Source organism: Patella vulgata, chromosome 2 (assembly GCF_932274485.2).
Source record: "Patella vulgata chromosome 2, xgPatVulg1.2, whole genome shotgun sequence".
Lineage (NCBI taxonomy): Eukaryota > Metazoa > Mollusca > Gastropoda > Patellidae > Patella > Patella vulgata.
In genome coordinates, this window is record NC_065880.2 from 27756764 (window position 1) to 27773484 (window position 16721).

At 35.9% G+C, this 16721-nt stretch overlaps 1 protein-coding gene across 3 annotated transcripts; it reads left to right on the forward strand.

Annotated features, from left to right (window-relative positions):
- Positions 1-994: 994 nt before the first annotated feature.
- Positions 995-13752, forward strand: LOC126810722 (uncharacterized). 3 transcript variants are annotated; one of them, XM_050535930.2, is made up of 7 exons: positions 995-1082; positions 2978-3098; positions 3937-4133; positions 4686-4804; positions 8668-8712; positions 9167-9277; positions 10739-13752. In XM_050535930.2, exons 2-7 carry the CDS (start codon positions 2980-2982, stop codon positions 10835-10837), a joined length of 690 nt encoding a protein of 229 aa, XP_050391887.1. In that variant the 5' UTR covers positions 995-1082; positions 2978-2979; the 3' UTR covers positions 10838-13752. The 3 variants fall into 3 exon arrangements, with proteins under 3 accessions (XP_050391887.1, XP_050391888.1, XP_050391886.1); XM_050535931.2 differs by lacking the exon at positions 995-1082 and adding an exon at positions 1191-1344; XM_050535929.2 differs by lacking the exon at positions 995-1082 and adding an exon at positions 1588-1920.
- The last annotated feature ends 2969 nt before the right edge of the window (positions 13753-16721 follow it).

Genomic DNA, 16721 nt, shown 5'->3' on the forward strand with positions numbered 1-16721 from the left:
TCCAGGGGTGGCCATTTTGTCCAGCAGTTTTGGTCCGATTTTCACGAAATTCTAACTCGACTATCATTAGGGTGTAACGGTGATATATTCAAACGTTTTTTTTTTTAAATCAGAAAAAAGTGTGACCTCTAGAGGGACCACAATCTAAAAACGTGATTATTCGTACAATTAAGGATCATAATTCAGGAAGTTACAATCCGATATGCGCAAATATCGAAAGGAACCAAGATCTTTGGGTTATAAACATGCATTTCAAGTTTCATCAAAATCAGATGGAAATTGTAACCTCTAGAGTGTCCACAAGCTAAAAACGTGATTTTTCTTAAAATACAATCGGGGGCCATAATCCATGAAGTTATGATCCCATAAATGTCAATATCGAAAGGAACCGAGATTGGAGATATTTGAAGTTTCGTCTAAATCGGATAAGAATTAACCCGTAGAGTGTCCACAATCAAATTGTCGACGGACGACAATATACGCCCACATGAAAATGTGAGCGTATAAAAATTGGATTTTATTTTTTTTAAATCTTATAATAATATATATAGATCTATTTGATATCAAAACAACTTTTGCGGTCATTTTGATAACCGCAACTGCTGATCTGATGAGAATGTTTAGTAGCCTGAATTCTAGTTCAGCTCTGAACGTAGGTCTCATTCCACTCGACCTCTACGTTCAGGGACTGTCCTATTGAATCCTTGTCGAAAATCTAATGGCTTCCCAGTCAATTTTACTGGGCGGACATCATTGAAAGGGTAACGCACAAATTTAAGAAATCGGCCATATAAGATGAAACGAAATTTAGGAAGCCTGGTGCGAAAAAATTGGGATTTTTGAAAGAATTTGATTGTAAATTATTGTAATTTAGCTAGGCAAAGCAATAAATCACTGAAGATTCTCAACTTTTCAAAGATTTCATTTTTTTTCTCCCAGGCTGACCTAAATTTCGTTTCATCTTATATGGCCGAGTTCTTAAATTTGTGCGTTACCCTTTCAATGATGTCCGCCAAGTCGGTTAGAAGACGGAGACGTATTATTTAACAGCGTGTTGTGTCGCTCATACTGACTCTAGCCAGGTAAGCAAGGTCTTATTTTATCCCTAAGATGTTCATTTATATTGTTCAGGCGTTCACAGGGACTGACACGCGACCGGTTAGCAGTAAAAAGTTGCCCAGTAAAATTGACTGGGAAGCGATTAGATTTTCGACAAGGATTCAATAGGACAGTCCCTGAACGTAGAGGTCGAGTGGAATGAGACCTACGTTCAGAGCTGAACTACCTGAATTCCTGATCGAGATGGATCGAGGCACACTGATCCGCAGTGAATATTCGCATTAGGTCTGTAAAACAGATTGGGATCGAGGCGACAAGAACTCTTCTAAATCTAAATTAAAGATACAAACAGTCCAGATAAGCCAATTTAATATTGTCGTAAATATATTTTAAATTAAGTACAATCTTAACGTTTATTTGAGCATACTATAGCAAATAGAAATAAATGGAAGATTTTTTATTGAGAAAATAAATTTTGAAAGATCTCCGAAAACAAATAAGAAACCAAAATAAATTTACGACATGCTGTTGTTGGGTTTAATCGTGTAGCAATTCGTGGCAATTTACGATTTGTTGTGTAAAGTTAATTTGAGATTAATGTGAAGAAAATACAATGGTTCATCAGTTATTTGCTACGATATCATACGCTGATATTTGTTTATTTTGAATAAGTTATGATGTCGCTGCATACCATTTAAAAATTAGCTGACAAGCTCTTTATATTCGACAGTGGAAGGCGGATACTAAAAATTATCCGTGACATAAATATAGTCAGCCAACCAGAAAAAGTGTTAACGTTTTGATCTGGTGCACCAATAATTTTGATCTTCACAGGAATTCATTGCAATAATATTATATATAGTAAGTTTAGAATGATTGTTTTCTCCACAAGATTTGGACTACAAAATGAGTACCATATCTGTACGGTATGTCATGAAAGTGGGTAAGACGCTGGCTAGCTCAAGCTAGCCTGGAGGTCGGGTGTTCGATCGCTGCATTGGCCAAGAAAGTTCCTGGAGGTTGGGTGTTCGATCACTGCATTGGCCAAGAAAGTTCATCCAAATTTACCAGCGTGGATCTCTCTTGTCACTGATGCAGGAAAAAGGGCCTGACAAGGACAGCTGTCTAGTCGTTCGGATGGGACAAAAAACCGAGGTCCTGTATACACATTGGCGTGCACGTAAAAAATGCCTTGACAGTTGGAATTTGATATAAGAGTAGGCCGTTGTGAACAAGTTTATTTAATATTCACCACTTGTTTTCATACTGGTGGGGATCACGGTGGGTAAGACGCTGGCTAGCTAGCCTGTAGATCGGGTGTTTGATCCCTGCATTGGCCGAAAAAGTTCATCCAGATTTTCCGGCGTGGTTCTCCCTTGTCACTGATGCAGGGCAGAGGGCCTGACAAGGACAGCTGTCTAGTCGTTCGGATGGGACAAAAAAACGAGGTCCCGTATACACATTGGCGTGCACGTAAAAGATCCCTTGACAGCTGGAATTTGATATTAGAGTAGGCTGTAGTGCCGCTGTCCGGGCAAAATTTCCCTCATAGCACAATGTATGACATATGGCTGTTTTCATTAGCCCTGTTCGGAGCAGATGGATCAATTCCTTGCACAAGAACTTCCTTTGAATTTGCATAGGCTACACATCTAATTGAATCCCCCTTTTCACATGGTACCCATAATTTTATAGTTGACAAGAATTGATTTACTCCATTGGATTGTTTCAATTTATTTTATTGGAACTCTTTTTTTTTTTTTGTCATCAACCCCATTTCCTACAGCCTATTTTGTAACTACATGTATAAACAATAAGGAAGATTGAAAGATTCTGCTATAGACCTATAGCCGATTATTACTCTTATCATTATATCTTTACATCTTTCAATGTATAACCTATATGTATAATTTTTCAGATATGCCAGATCGTCAAGCCGTTCTTCAACTGAGTCTTTTACTTCTAGCCTTACCTCTTCAGTATTTTGTATCTCGTTACATGGCCACATCTGAGACACAAAGAGATTTCGCTTTTCGTAGGTACGAAACTCAAGTATAGTCTTATTCCAAAACTCTAAAATTCCAAAATTCTGTTCAAACTCCCAAGAGAATTAAACTCCAATGAAAAATTATGTTTTACAATGAGCTGGTTTGGGGAAATTCTCCCCTCATTGTGCTATAATTTGCACATGTAATGTGGGTCAATTCTGACCTTGATACAATAATCAGTATTGTCAAAATGACTTTCGGTACCATAATGTGCATCTTGGTATAATCATAAACAGGCACTGTTCTTTGCCAGGCCATGCATGCATCCCTCCCCACTGACCAGTCGAAATCACAATGAAAAAAATCATGGGAATAAACCAGACTGAACCTGGGACCTCCTGATTAACAAGCCAATGCCTTACCGACTTTTCCATAATAAGTAGAGTGGGATGGCCAAATGGTTTAATTATATGCTTTTAATCGTAAGGTCAGTAATTGAGTCAAGTGGCATGGTTTTGATTCCCTGCAAGTATGGTCTGTAATTGAGTCAAGTGGCGTGATTTTGATTCCCTGCAAGTAGTGTCCCCCTGTCCAACTTCATAGGTTTTGTCCAGGTCCTCCCACTACTAAAGATGCCTATGCACAAGCGAATTATTGACATAAAATTTAACCATGTGTTAGTCCCGAAATGACCTAGTTTGTGTCGAGTGGACATTAAAATAAAACCCATTTATCTGTCTCTATCTATATACATAATAATAATACAACGTTAAGAACATACAAGCTGATAATTGATAAATTGTAATGAATCTAATACTACATACAAATGTACATGTACGTATAATACAGATTATGGGGTTAATAATATTCTTTTTTCCTTCTGTTTCAGTTTATTAAGTAATGTTGTTGGTTTTAAAAATAGATATCTATCCTGGCAGTCCTGGCAAAAATGGTGTTTAAAAGTTTTAGATAAAATTCATGCAAAATCTGATCAGCGTCCTGATTATACAGGTAAAAGTGACCCAAATGGAGAATCTCCGGCATATGAAGTTATGAAATATAAAGATCCAAAGGGATATTTTTCAAGTAAGTGTTGATAATTGATATTGAATTGTATGTCCCTCCTCCTGTCTTGAAAGGATGGCATTTTTGATATATCTAGTATTTTTTGCCACCCATAGTGTAATAAGTTGTTTTGGCAATTTAATTCCTTCATTGGGCTGTTAATGAGAGAGAGGGGGAAACCCTTTCAAATAAGTTTTCGCCTGTCCAACCTCGCGGGTTTTCTCCGGGTCCTCTGGTTTCCTCCCACTGCTAAAGACCCCTACACGCAAGCAAATTATTGAAATAAAATTAAATCATATGTTAGTCCCGAAATGACCTAGTTTGTGTCGAGTGGAAGTTAAACCCCATCTCTCTCTCTCTCTCTCTCTCTCTCTCTCTCCCGAATAGGTTTGCGGCACTACTACTTGTCATGTACAAGCATGTGATTAGTTCTAATCGAAACTGATTCACTTGATCTAAAGTATATGCATTGACCACTCAACCGCCCAAACCCTCCTGCTAAAAATATTGTATGGTACAATACAAGTAAGCTTAATCAATTCATTAAGAATTCTTCTTATTATTTTTTTACAGGTTCTCCTATTCCAAGAAGTCCAAGATCATTGAATGTAAAATTTCGAGTGGGTCAAGTTATACGACATAAAATCTGGGGTTATCGAGGAGTAATTATAGGTTGGGATATAGAAGCTAAGGTAGATCAACAATTTATATTTTTTTTAATAGGACAAGGCTGGAAATTAGAATTAATATGCACAGATCTGTGACATACCAATCGGATTATAATCAGATGTTTTTCAAAATGTTTTTCGTTTCATAGGCTGGAATATCCTTAAACATACATTATGCAAGAGCTAAATCTGCCTATTGCAGGTCTTTCTTTAGGCCTGAAATGTTATCTAAATCATTAATTATACATTAATTAACTTATCCAGGCCATAATCAACTCTCGATGTCATCGCTAGCTTGCGATGTTTATTGGATTAGGTTCCGATTTGCTGTTCAACTTCCATTCATGATTTAATCATGAAATGGATAATCGAGACTATCTTTTTTATGGTACTGACTTTAGTAATGATGATTGAGGCTAGGCCGAAAATTCAATCACTAAAATCTCGGTTCAGAGTGGATCAATTTGACTGAAATTTTCATCAAATTCCCTTTACATTATCTATTGTTTAGCTACTATAGTGAAAACTGCCACCTCTTTATCTAATCTCTTATAATGTATCTTTAAATTTTATCATTGTGTCCTGTTCGTACTTGTTATACGCCCACATTTTCATTTGGACGTATATTGTCGTCGCTCTTGTCCGTCCCTACGTCCATCCACAATTTGTTTGTCGACACACTACATGTCACAATTTTATCCGATTTTGACAAAACTTGAAATATACGTAAATTCTGATGAACTTCTCGGCCAACACCGGGATCGAACACAGGACCTTTCAGGTTATCGGGCCTTTGTCACACTCACTGAGCCACTGCGGTTCCCTAAATGATAATAACAAAACAAATAAAGAAATAGTTTTAATTAGACCGAAGACATATTGTCATTCATTAATCATTTCATTTACTTAATTAAATAGTTATTTGCTTTCATAATTAATATAATTTAATTACTGTAATGAATTAATTAATACCCCCTCTGCTAATTATCTTTGATGTACTGATTAGAAGAAGATAGGGATTATAAACGTGGAATGTTTATTAGAATATTGTTAATGATATTAGTTCTAAATTAGCTTCTAAGTTGATTATCTTTCGGGCTTGATTAATAAATAAACATTGTTATTACCCCAACCCGAACTGAGATCCTTAATGGAAAAACTCACTCCTCTAATTAAAATCTTTATTAAAGACAATTCAACTATTGACGATTTTTAAATGAAATGAAATGGGGTTTAACGTCCTACTGTTCTGCTCTGACTTGGCTAATAAATCGGGCATACGCCATACAGTGTGCTATGAAGGAAATTTTGCCCTGACAGTGGTGCTACAGACTAATCTTATGTCGAATTCCAACTGCCAAGTGATCTTTTATGTGCACACCAATGTGTGCACGGGGCCTCGGTTTTTCATTCCATTGGAACGACTTTACATTGTCCCTTGCCAGGCGCTCTGTCCTGCACCACTGACAAGAGGGAACCACGATGGAAAATCACGACAAACTTTCTCGAACACGGGAGCTCCAGGTTAGTGAGTCGTCTTACTCACTTAGCCACCGCGGTTCCAGCAGTTAGGGCTAGTCAGACAATTTTATGTATAGTGTGACTTTTTATACGCCCACATTTTCATGTGGACGTATATTGTCGTCGCCCCTGTCCGTCTGGACGTCCGTCCGTCCACAATTTGTTTGTGGACACTCTACAGGTCACAATTCTTATCCGATTTTGACGAAACTTGAAATATAGGTGTATCTTCAAAAGATCTCGGCTGCTTTCGATATTGGCATGTATCGGATTGAAACTTCATGGATTATGACCCCTGTTTGTACGAAAAATCACGTTTTTAGCTTGTGGACACTATAGAGGTCACAATTTTTTTCCGATTTTGTTGAAACTTGAAATGTAAGTTGATAACCCAAAGATCTCGATTCCTTTCGATATTCCTGAATTATGGCCCCTGATTGTACGAAAAATCGCATTTTTAGCTTGTGGACCCTATAGAGGTCACAATTTTTATCCGATTTAAAAAAACGTAATATTATATCACTGTTACACCCCAAGGATGGCTGAGTTTGAATTTCGTGAAAATCGGCCCAGAATTGACTGACAAAATGGCCGCCGTCCGTTCTCAAATAGCGTAAAAATATGGTATATCAAGGTTGTGGGCCCAATATAGGGCTCAATTTTTATCCAATTTTGTTGAAACTTGAAATGTAAGTTTATAACCCAAAGATCTCGGTTCCTTTCGATATTCGCGCATATCGGACCATAACTTCCTGAATTATGGCCCCTGATTGTATGAAAAATCGCGTTTTTTAGCTTGTGGACCCTATAAAGGTCATAATTTTTATCCGATTTAAAAAAATGTATTATTATATCACCGTTACACCCTAAGGACGGCTTGTGGACCCTATAGAGGTCATAATTTTTATCCGATTTAAAAAAACGTATTATTATATCACCGTTACACCCTAAGGACGGCTGAGTTCGAAAATCGACCCAAAACTGACAGACAAAATGGCCGCCGTTCGTTCTCAAATAGTGTAAAAATATGGTATATCAAGGTTGTGGACCCTATAGAGGTCACAATTTTAATCCGATTTTGTTGAAACTTGAAATGTATGTTTAAAACCCAAAGATCTTGGTTCCTTTCGATTTTCTCGCATATCGGACTGTAACTTCCTGAATTATGGCCTCTGATTGTATGAAAAATCGCGTTTTTAGCTTGTGGACCCTATAGAGGTGATAATTGTTATCCGATTTAAAAAAACGTAATATTATATCACCGTTACACCCTAAGAATGGCTGAGTTCGAATTTCGTGAAAATCGGCCCAAAATTGACAGACAAAATGGCCGCCGTTCGTTCTCAAATAGCGTAATAATATGGTACATGTATATCAAGGTTGTGGACCCGAAAGAGGTCACAATTTTTATCCGATTTTGTTGAAACTTGAAATGTAAGTTTATAACCTAAAGATCTCGGTTCCTTTCGATATTCGCGCATATCGAACCGTAACTTCCTGAATTATGGTCCCTGATTGTACAAAAAATCGCTTTCTTTTTAGCTTGTTCTCTATCCATCTCTCGAAAATGTGGGCGTATCCTGCCTGGCAGCTGCTGGTTCATTCATTCTATTAACTGTTTGGAACAATGTCTAGACATTGGGATGGAATGAAAAGCTGAGGTCCTGTGTACACATTGGATGTTGGTGGGCATGTAAAACCACCATTGACAGTTGGAATTTGAAATAAGAGTAGACTATAGTGCTGCTATCCAAGCAGTTTCCCTCATAGCACACTGCATGGCACATGCCATATCATGCCAGTCTTCATTAGCCCATTTGGGGCAGAAAAGTAGGACATTTTAAGCCCCATTTCATTTCAATTGGTGTTTTTAAGACATAAATAATAAGTCTCTTTTTAACCCTCCAAAAAGATCACAAATTATATTTTTGGGTTTTAAAGTAATTAATGATGATTTTATCATATTCAAAATAACCTTCGAGTCTCCTAGGGAACCACAGTGACTCAGTGAGTAAAACACAGGCTCTCTAACCTGGTGTTGGTGGAGTAAGTTTATCAGGATTTTACAGTGTGGCCTCCCCCTTGTCAGTGGTGCAAGGTGGAGGACCTGGAAATTGACGGTTTCTAGTCTTTGGTATGGGATGAAAAAGTGTGTACACATTGGAGTGGATGTAAAACAATCCATAAGTAGGCAATAGGGCTGCTGTTGGGGCAAAATTTCCCTCATAGCACACTGTATGGTGTATGCCCATCATCATTAGCCCTTTCGGTGCAAAGAAGTAGGCCATTAAACCCCATTTCTTTTCATAGACTCTCCTAATTGCTCTAAATCTAAGCATTGACCTACCTGTGTTTTATTATTATAGGCTCCTGACAACTGGCTCAAACAAATGCATCCAAAAGGCAAAGAGGTAATTATTCTTATTGTACGCAGAGGCTGCTTTTACTGTTTGGTTTATGGCACTTGGACTAATTCCATACATTGAAAGTAGATGCCATGAAAATTAATTGATGGATTGATAAAGTATTTATCAGAAGTTACAATGCACATAAATTTAGATTGGTAATACATCAGAACAATGAGCTTTAGGTTTAATGCTGTTTGTAAATTGATTAACCAACAATATTAAATTGACATCTTACCACACCTGACCTGTCTAATTGATTGATTGACGTCAGTAGATTAATAAATGTTTAGTGTATAATTGTTGCTAGGTATCACCTGTAAGGTTTTCTGCAAATGAGGGATAATTCTGGTACGGAAAGTTGCGGAACTCTGAATACCGATAGGTTTCATCATGACCCCCATGCTTCCCACCAAAGACATATATTAATTTTGAGTATTTTTTGTGTATTTTTGTTAAGCATTGGAGGACAATGCCGAACTATTCAATATTAGTTGATACGAGAGATCGTGTTGAACCACAGATAACATATGTTCCACAAGAAAATATAGAAGTTATTATGAATACAAAGGTTAGTATGACGCCACATGGATTACAACATATATACAAGGCTGCTCTGATACAAATCTATCAATCTTTATGTTTCATATCATAAAGTCTGTCATTGAGTCGACTGGCGTGGTTTCGAATCCCCGGTTGTACATGACAAGGAGTAGGTTCACCTGTCCGGCCTCGTGGGTTTTCTCCGGGTCCTCCGGTTTCCTCCCACTGCTAAAGACCCCTACGCGCAAGCGAATTATGTAAATAAAATTAAACCATATGTTAGTCCCGAAATGACCAAGTTTGTGTCGAGTGGACGTTAAACCCCATTTCTCTCTCTCTCTCCGAACCACATAACCGTAGAAAACTTAAACTAACATAATTTTAATTATAAGTGTTACATAAGCAGAATTAAACTGGAACTAATACAACTTATAAAATTTTTGTCCCCCACCTTACAAAGAAAGCAAGGAACTATTAAAATGGTTCTGTCCGTCTGTCTGTCTGGGACCTTCTAATTTAGCTCAGGGTAAGCAGAGCGATAAGCTATTTGGTAAGTCAAGATTTTGGAACACAATAAATCTCCTTATAATTGAGGTACAATGTTCAAACTTGATGTAGGCTTTCATTAGACGAATGCTTTGATGGAGTTTCAAGAAGAGGATTTTCTGCTTAGGGTAAGCAGAGATAAGTAATTTGATTGGTTGATGCTTTGGGACAGATAACTTTAGTTCTAATTAAGTGAAAGTGATGAAACTTGGTGTATAGTTTTATTACATCAGTAAGTGAATGGCTTGACTGAGTTCAGTGATAAACATGTCTCTCTAAAGCTAATTAGAGCTAAGTAATTTCATTGGTCGATGCTTTGGGATAAGATAAGTTTGATTCTAATTGATGGAGAGTGATGTAGCTTAGTGTATAGTTTCACTACCAGGTATTTTGATCGTGAACATTTTATGCTAAGACCAAGTATAGATAATCAGTTTGATTGCTCAATACTTTTGAAAAGGATTAATGTGCAATTAGTGTCATCTATTAGTTTATTGATTTCGTCGGACTGTTGGCTTGTTTATTACAATGGTTGACATTTTGTATAGTATTGGGATGTCTGCTTCTGTTCAGTTTGCCCTAAAATAAGTTTTGGCACTAATCGCCGTTAACATGCCAATCCCTGTTTGTTCATTCAATTCTCCTTGATTGATTGATTTCATATTTTTAGCATATTGTGTGTGGAATTGATATGCAAAGATGGAAATGTCTGGCTTTGTTAGACACAACTCTGATACAGACTGGCACAGATTCTTCTTGTTTTAGTATTTTATTGATTGTATTAATACATGTCGAGCACAAAGTTGAAAATGACAGGTACTACATGTAGTTCAGTAGTGCCTGACATTTTGTCTGGTCCAACTAAAATGGTTGTTTGTAGACAGGTTGATATAATATTTCTCTTTGAGGATTTCATTAGTTTTTTTTCTATTTTATTATTCAGGTAATTCATCCATTTACAGATGATTATTTTGAAGGTTTCGATGGTGCTGTGTATTTATGTCGACCATGGTTGAAGGCTGTTTATCCACATGACAACTAAGTCTATGATTCTGTCATATCATCAATTAAACAGCTGATCATTAACATTCTCAAGTTAACAGGGTTGAACACCAATCAAGTCAAAAACCTCTGTCTAATTACATGTAACTGGTTGAAAACAAAACCTCTGTTTAATTAACATGTCCAAACCCCTTTCAAGTCAAAACGTAAAAGAAAATCTATTTAATTAACCTGTCTAAAATCCGAACGAGTCAAAAACATCTGTGTGATTAAAAAGTCTAAACCCTTTAAACGCTTTTTCTGGATCAACCAAATTATGAAATAGATTATCCGCTTGCTTTTTTCAGGATCCGCCAAGAATTATTTTCATAGAATTACATCATTGCCTTGGATTTGGTATATTTTGTACATCAATTATTTAATTTCTTGAATCTATTATTTGAATGGCATTTAGTAATTGGACATCAAATTAGACACTATTTGTGTTTACATGCTTCATAACAATTACTATAGTTTATTACACTATGATGTTATTTGTATTTATATGCTTGATAATGACTTGTGAAATCTTGTTGAAACCTTGCAGTGTAATAAAGTGTAGTAATTGTTATCCGTAAATAGTGTCTTATTTTATATGTTAAATTATGCAATAATAAGTTGCAATAAATGCCAACATTGAATAGAAATTTTGAAACATGATTTTAACAGTAGTGATTTAAGACTCTGATTATCATCCTGGCAATCTACAATATTGTAACAGTTGAATATTTAATTAATATGAATATTAGTTCAATAACATTTCAACATAATATGGTTTAATATAGTCAACACAAGCCATTGCCATCATTGATTTTTGCTGCAATCTTTTGATAGGCCTCTTTGTAAGCCAATTAACCTAAATCAGGGGATTATATATCTCTGATATTTTGGATTTAGTTTGTTTAATTATCAATGAGTACATTAAAAATTTTAGCATGAATAAGCCATGATCAGCGTCTTTTTATGTAATTTTTAAATGTGACCAGTCATCATAACTGAATAAATGGTTCTGTTTATTGTACAAAATAGTCAAATAGATTAATCTGTCCAATAAGAATAATAAATGTCTCTCTCCTTGCAATGAATGAATATCAGGCTTGATATAAGGGCAATAACTCTAGTATGACATTAAGGTTGATTTATGTGTACATGTTGTGTAAAATCAAACTAAAATCATGTATTAATGGGTTGCTGATCAAATAGAAGGATATAGGTATAACTGGTTGTGCAATTAGAAATATCTTTTTATACTATTTTATAGATGTCTTCAAAAAGCATTTAAATTTCAAACATGGTGACTGAAATTCGTTATGCTGTTTCGAAAATAAAAAGTGCAGAGAATCCCCCCCCCCCTCTGAAATAATTGATAGAATATTAGTGTATATTTTATTTGAGGTGAAATGACTTAGCAATCAATATGGGACAAGTGTAGACTTTCATCAAATTAAATCAAGCGAAATGTATGACTGAAACAGCAGATGTATTAAATGTATAATTATTATTTAGGAGCTCATGTTATTTGGGTAAGGAATACATGCAGTGGTTAAGTCTGTGTTTATCATGAATAATTAATAAGTTTATTTTACATTGATTATTGCACACTGGGAGATTGTTGGACATGTGAAATTTCAATCTTTTATAAAGATTTAAAAAGATTTTGTGTCTTCTTTTTATAAAACCTAAATCAAAAAGGTTTTCTGTGTTTTATTGGATAATATCTCTTACTTTAATTAATTGTTTAAGTTTTGTTGTTTTTGTCCATTAAATTATAATAAATTTTGATCATTCTTTTCAGTTTTTTTTTTTACTTACTTTATTATTATGGCTTCTGTTTTCTGTGATAAATTAGGTATGTGTTCATTTTAAATTGATATAGTGTTGTATATAGATTTCATTAAGACTTGCATAATAGATTAATGCTCACAATAATGCTAGTCTATAGAATAATAATTTAAGGATGAAATTTGATATTTACGAGTTTTTGACAGGATTTGTTTGTTAGGGTACAGATGTATAACCTTTTTGTGACTTTACATTTTTAGAGGTTTATTTACCAGTCACCATGGCAACCAGTTATAAATGGATGGAAAATGGCTGTGATCTACTAGCAGTCTTTCTGTGAAATAATGATTATTGTTGTACCGAACATTTCCATCGGATAAAAGGCAAATCTGTGTTGAACAAGGTGACAGACACCAGCAGATTTGTGCCTGAATTTGTGTCTGACATTGTCTCTGACAGGTGCATTATTTCCACCCAGGTTGGGATGATCTATCGGGTTAGGAAATGAAAGGTTGATAGTGTCAGTTTATCAGTTACAAAGTTTCTGATCATCATTTCAGGGTTGTTTAATCCCTTGCAAACAGCAAATCGTGAAAGTTGGATTTCTTAAAAATATCCGACCAAAATTGGAGATGAAAATCCAAACCTGTTGGTTACTAAATATTTCAAGTAAAAATGTTAACTAAACCCCCCTCACCAGGAGTTTCCTACCTGTTTCATACTGTTAGAGTTTACACTTTAAATATTTTAATTTAAATAACAATAATAATAGCACATATTGTTATTTCAGATATTTTTTCTCAAATTCAGTCAATTTAGATAATTAATTTTAATTTTGAGTAATTTACCCTGTGGATTAGCAAAATTTACTGTTTACTGTTGGTTGGGAAGTCTTGCCATACTCAACTCCATAACCAACCACTAGTGCACTTTATTGATCATGGTCTTGGGTTTAATTTTTTGGGGTTTCATTATTTCTGTAAGTCAGTTTTCAGTTTTTTGTTTGTTTTTATGTCTTGGGGTAAAGGGAGATAATTACTTTTGTATGTAATATAAAATATTTATGTAAAATTATTATATACATTTTGTAAATTAAACATGTAAATAAATAAATCTGTTGTTTTTGTTTATAAATATGTTTTGTTGTTATTTATTATTCAATTAAAGTAGCAATAGTCTTTGGGTGATGCTACATTAGGGTCATCTACAACCTTACTGAATCTACAAACATTTGTATTTCTCAAATACATGGGTTGAAAACTCTACTTCTTAAATTGGTTGGGGAACAAAATAGCTTTGTTTAGGGAGATATAAGCAATGGCCGTATTCATGAATATTGCAAATATCGGAGCCAAACCTGTTAGTTAATATACACATTCAACAATGAGTTTAAAAACTGAATAAATTATTCTAGCTTGTATTAAAGGCTCAATACCACTCTTGTTGTAACTGAATGATATGTCCCAATCTTTATTCTGGTCAACAAATTGTACTATTTTAGAATATTTCAATTAATTGTCCCCCGCCTTTCGAAGAAAGCAGGGGACTATTAAAATGGGTTTGTCCGTCTGTCTGTCCGTCCGTCCGTCCGTCCGTCCGTCTGTCTGTCCGTCACACTTTTTGGGACACAATAACTCTCTTCCTAATTGAGCTAGAATGTTCAAACTTGGTGTATGTGTTTATTAGGTCAATGCCTTGATGGAGTTCGAAGATGAGCATTTTCCGCTTAGGGTAAGCAGAGATAAGCAATTTGATTGGTTGATGCTTTGGGACACGATAACTCTCTTCCTAATTGGGCTAGAATGTTCAAACTTGGTGTATGTGTTGATTAGGTCAATGCCTTGATGGAGTTCGAAGATGAGCATTTTCCGCTGAGGGTAAGCAGAGATAAGCAATTTGATTGGTTGATGCTTTGGGACACGATAACTTTTAATTGAGCTAGAATGTTCAAACTTGGTGTATGTGTTTATTAGGTCAATGCCTTGGTGGAGTTCGAAGATGAGCATTTTCCGCTTAGGGTAAGCAGAGATAAGCAATTTGATTGGTTGATACTTTGGGGCACGATAACTCTCTTCCTAATTGAGCTAGAATGTTCAAACTTGGTGTATGTGTTGATTAGGTCAATGCCTTGATGGAGTTCGAAAATGAGCATTTTCCGCTTAGGGTAAGCAGAGATAAGCAATTTGATTGGTTGATGCTTTGGGACACGATAACTTTAGTTCTAATTAAGTGAGATTGATGAAACTTGGTGTATAGTTTCATTACAGTAATACCTTGACTAAGTTTGATAATTGAGCATTTTCTGCTCAGGGTAAGCAGAGCGATACGCAATTTGATTGGTCGAGACTTTGGAAAACAATAACTCTCCTACTTTGATTGTCCCCCGCCTTTCGAAGAAAGCAGGGAACTATTGAAATGGGTTCGTCCGTCTGTCTGTTTGTCTGTCTGTCCGTTCCGCTTATGGTAAGCAGAGATAAACAATTTGATTGGTTGATCTTCGAATTGAGTAAATGTTCATGCTTATTGTCCCCCGCCTTTCGAAGAAAGCAGGGAACTATTAAAATGGGTTCGTCCGTCTGTCTGTTTGTCTGTCCGTTCCGCTTAGGGTAAGCAGAGATAAACAATTTGATTGGTTGATGCTTTGGGACACTATAACTTTAGTTCTAATTAAGTGAGAGTGATGAAACTTGGTGTATAGTTTCATTACAGTAATACCTTGACTAAGATCGATAATGAGCATTTTCTGCTCAGATTAAGCAGAGCGATAAGCAATTTGATTTGCTGAGACTTTGGAACACAATAACTCTCCTTCGAATTGAGTATGTTTTCCCCTTAATATGCTATAATTATTCCATCAAAAACATTGTATGCTTAGACTATAAGTAAAGATATACTGTTTGATTGTTCAATACTTTGTAAAAGATAATTTGTGATAAATTTATATGTGTCCTCTAATTATTTTCCTATTTCGGCGGGGGACATCAGCCTCACTGTTGGCTTGTTGGTGATACAAATTTCATCTTAACACACCTTATTTAAAAATTTTGAAAAATTCACATAATGGTTTGAAACGTCTAACGTAAACCTTTTCAAATGAAACTTCGATTTAAAAATATTTTCGAACCCTCTGGACAAGTAAAGTAGGATGTAATGGTTAATTTACACAACAGGTAGGACACGTAAACATCTAGTCCTTAGATAGAGATATTATTTATTTTCTGGAGCTTTCAAGCCAGCAAGAGTGTTATTGTCCCTTTAACTTATTGTCAGTTTGTCACTTCAATTGCCCCCCTGTGTCCGTCTTTGGAATAATTAGTTCAAATTGATGAATCCAGTAGTGCTCATTATCGAATTGCTTAGCGGAGACATCGACACCTGGTTCGAACATTCTACCCCCCCCCCTTCTCTAATCTAGATATATGGGCCTGAATACTACAAAGCTACAGCAGTACCATTGGCTGCTACGAATGATTGAATTATATAAGCGTAGGAGTCCAGTCAGCCTTGAAATCGAACGCCCGGAAAAAAATACCCGTCCCGGCGGTGAAGCGCGGATGCCCGAAAATTTTGAAAATTAGATACCCGCAAACGCGTTTTCCTGCTCCTGTCCGTGAATAGCCCACAGCAACTAGAAAGTAGCCAAATATATAGTACCTTTATAGGCTTATTTACGTGGCTTTAGAAACGAAATCCCAGTCTGTGCTGTGCCCACCAGAATTCCATATTTGGAGTCGGTAGGGGTTACGGCTGGCGTAGAAATGAAATGGCCAAAACTATTCCCATTTCGGAGCCGCGCACTGCTAATCCAGCCTTGAATAGCGGTCAAATATTTCTCATGTTTTGTAAACTAATTAATCAGACTGTTGCCGTTTCATGCAAACATTACGCTGATTTTAAATTTTTATCCATTTGTCAATTGAAGCAAAAATTGATGACACAATTCATAATGATCGATGCCCGAAAACTGTCTAGCAATATGCATTGACTCTAGACCAAATCATAGAATTTTTGTTCTCACCAATTATTATTTCATTTTCCGCCCGCCCGAACAACTAATGGATAAAACAAAATATCAATGCCCGAATACTGTGGCTCTAGACTAA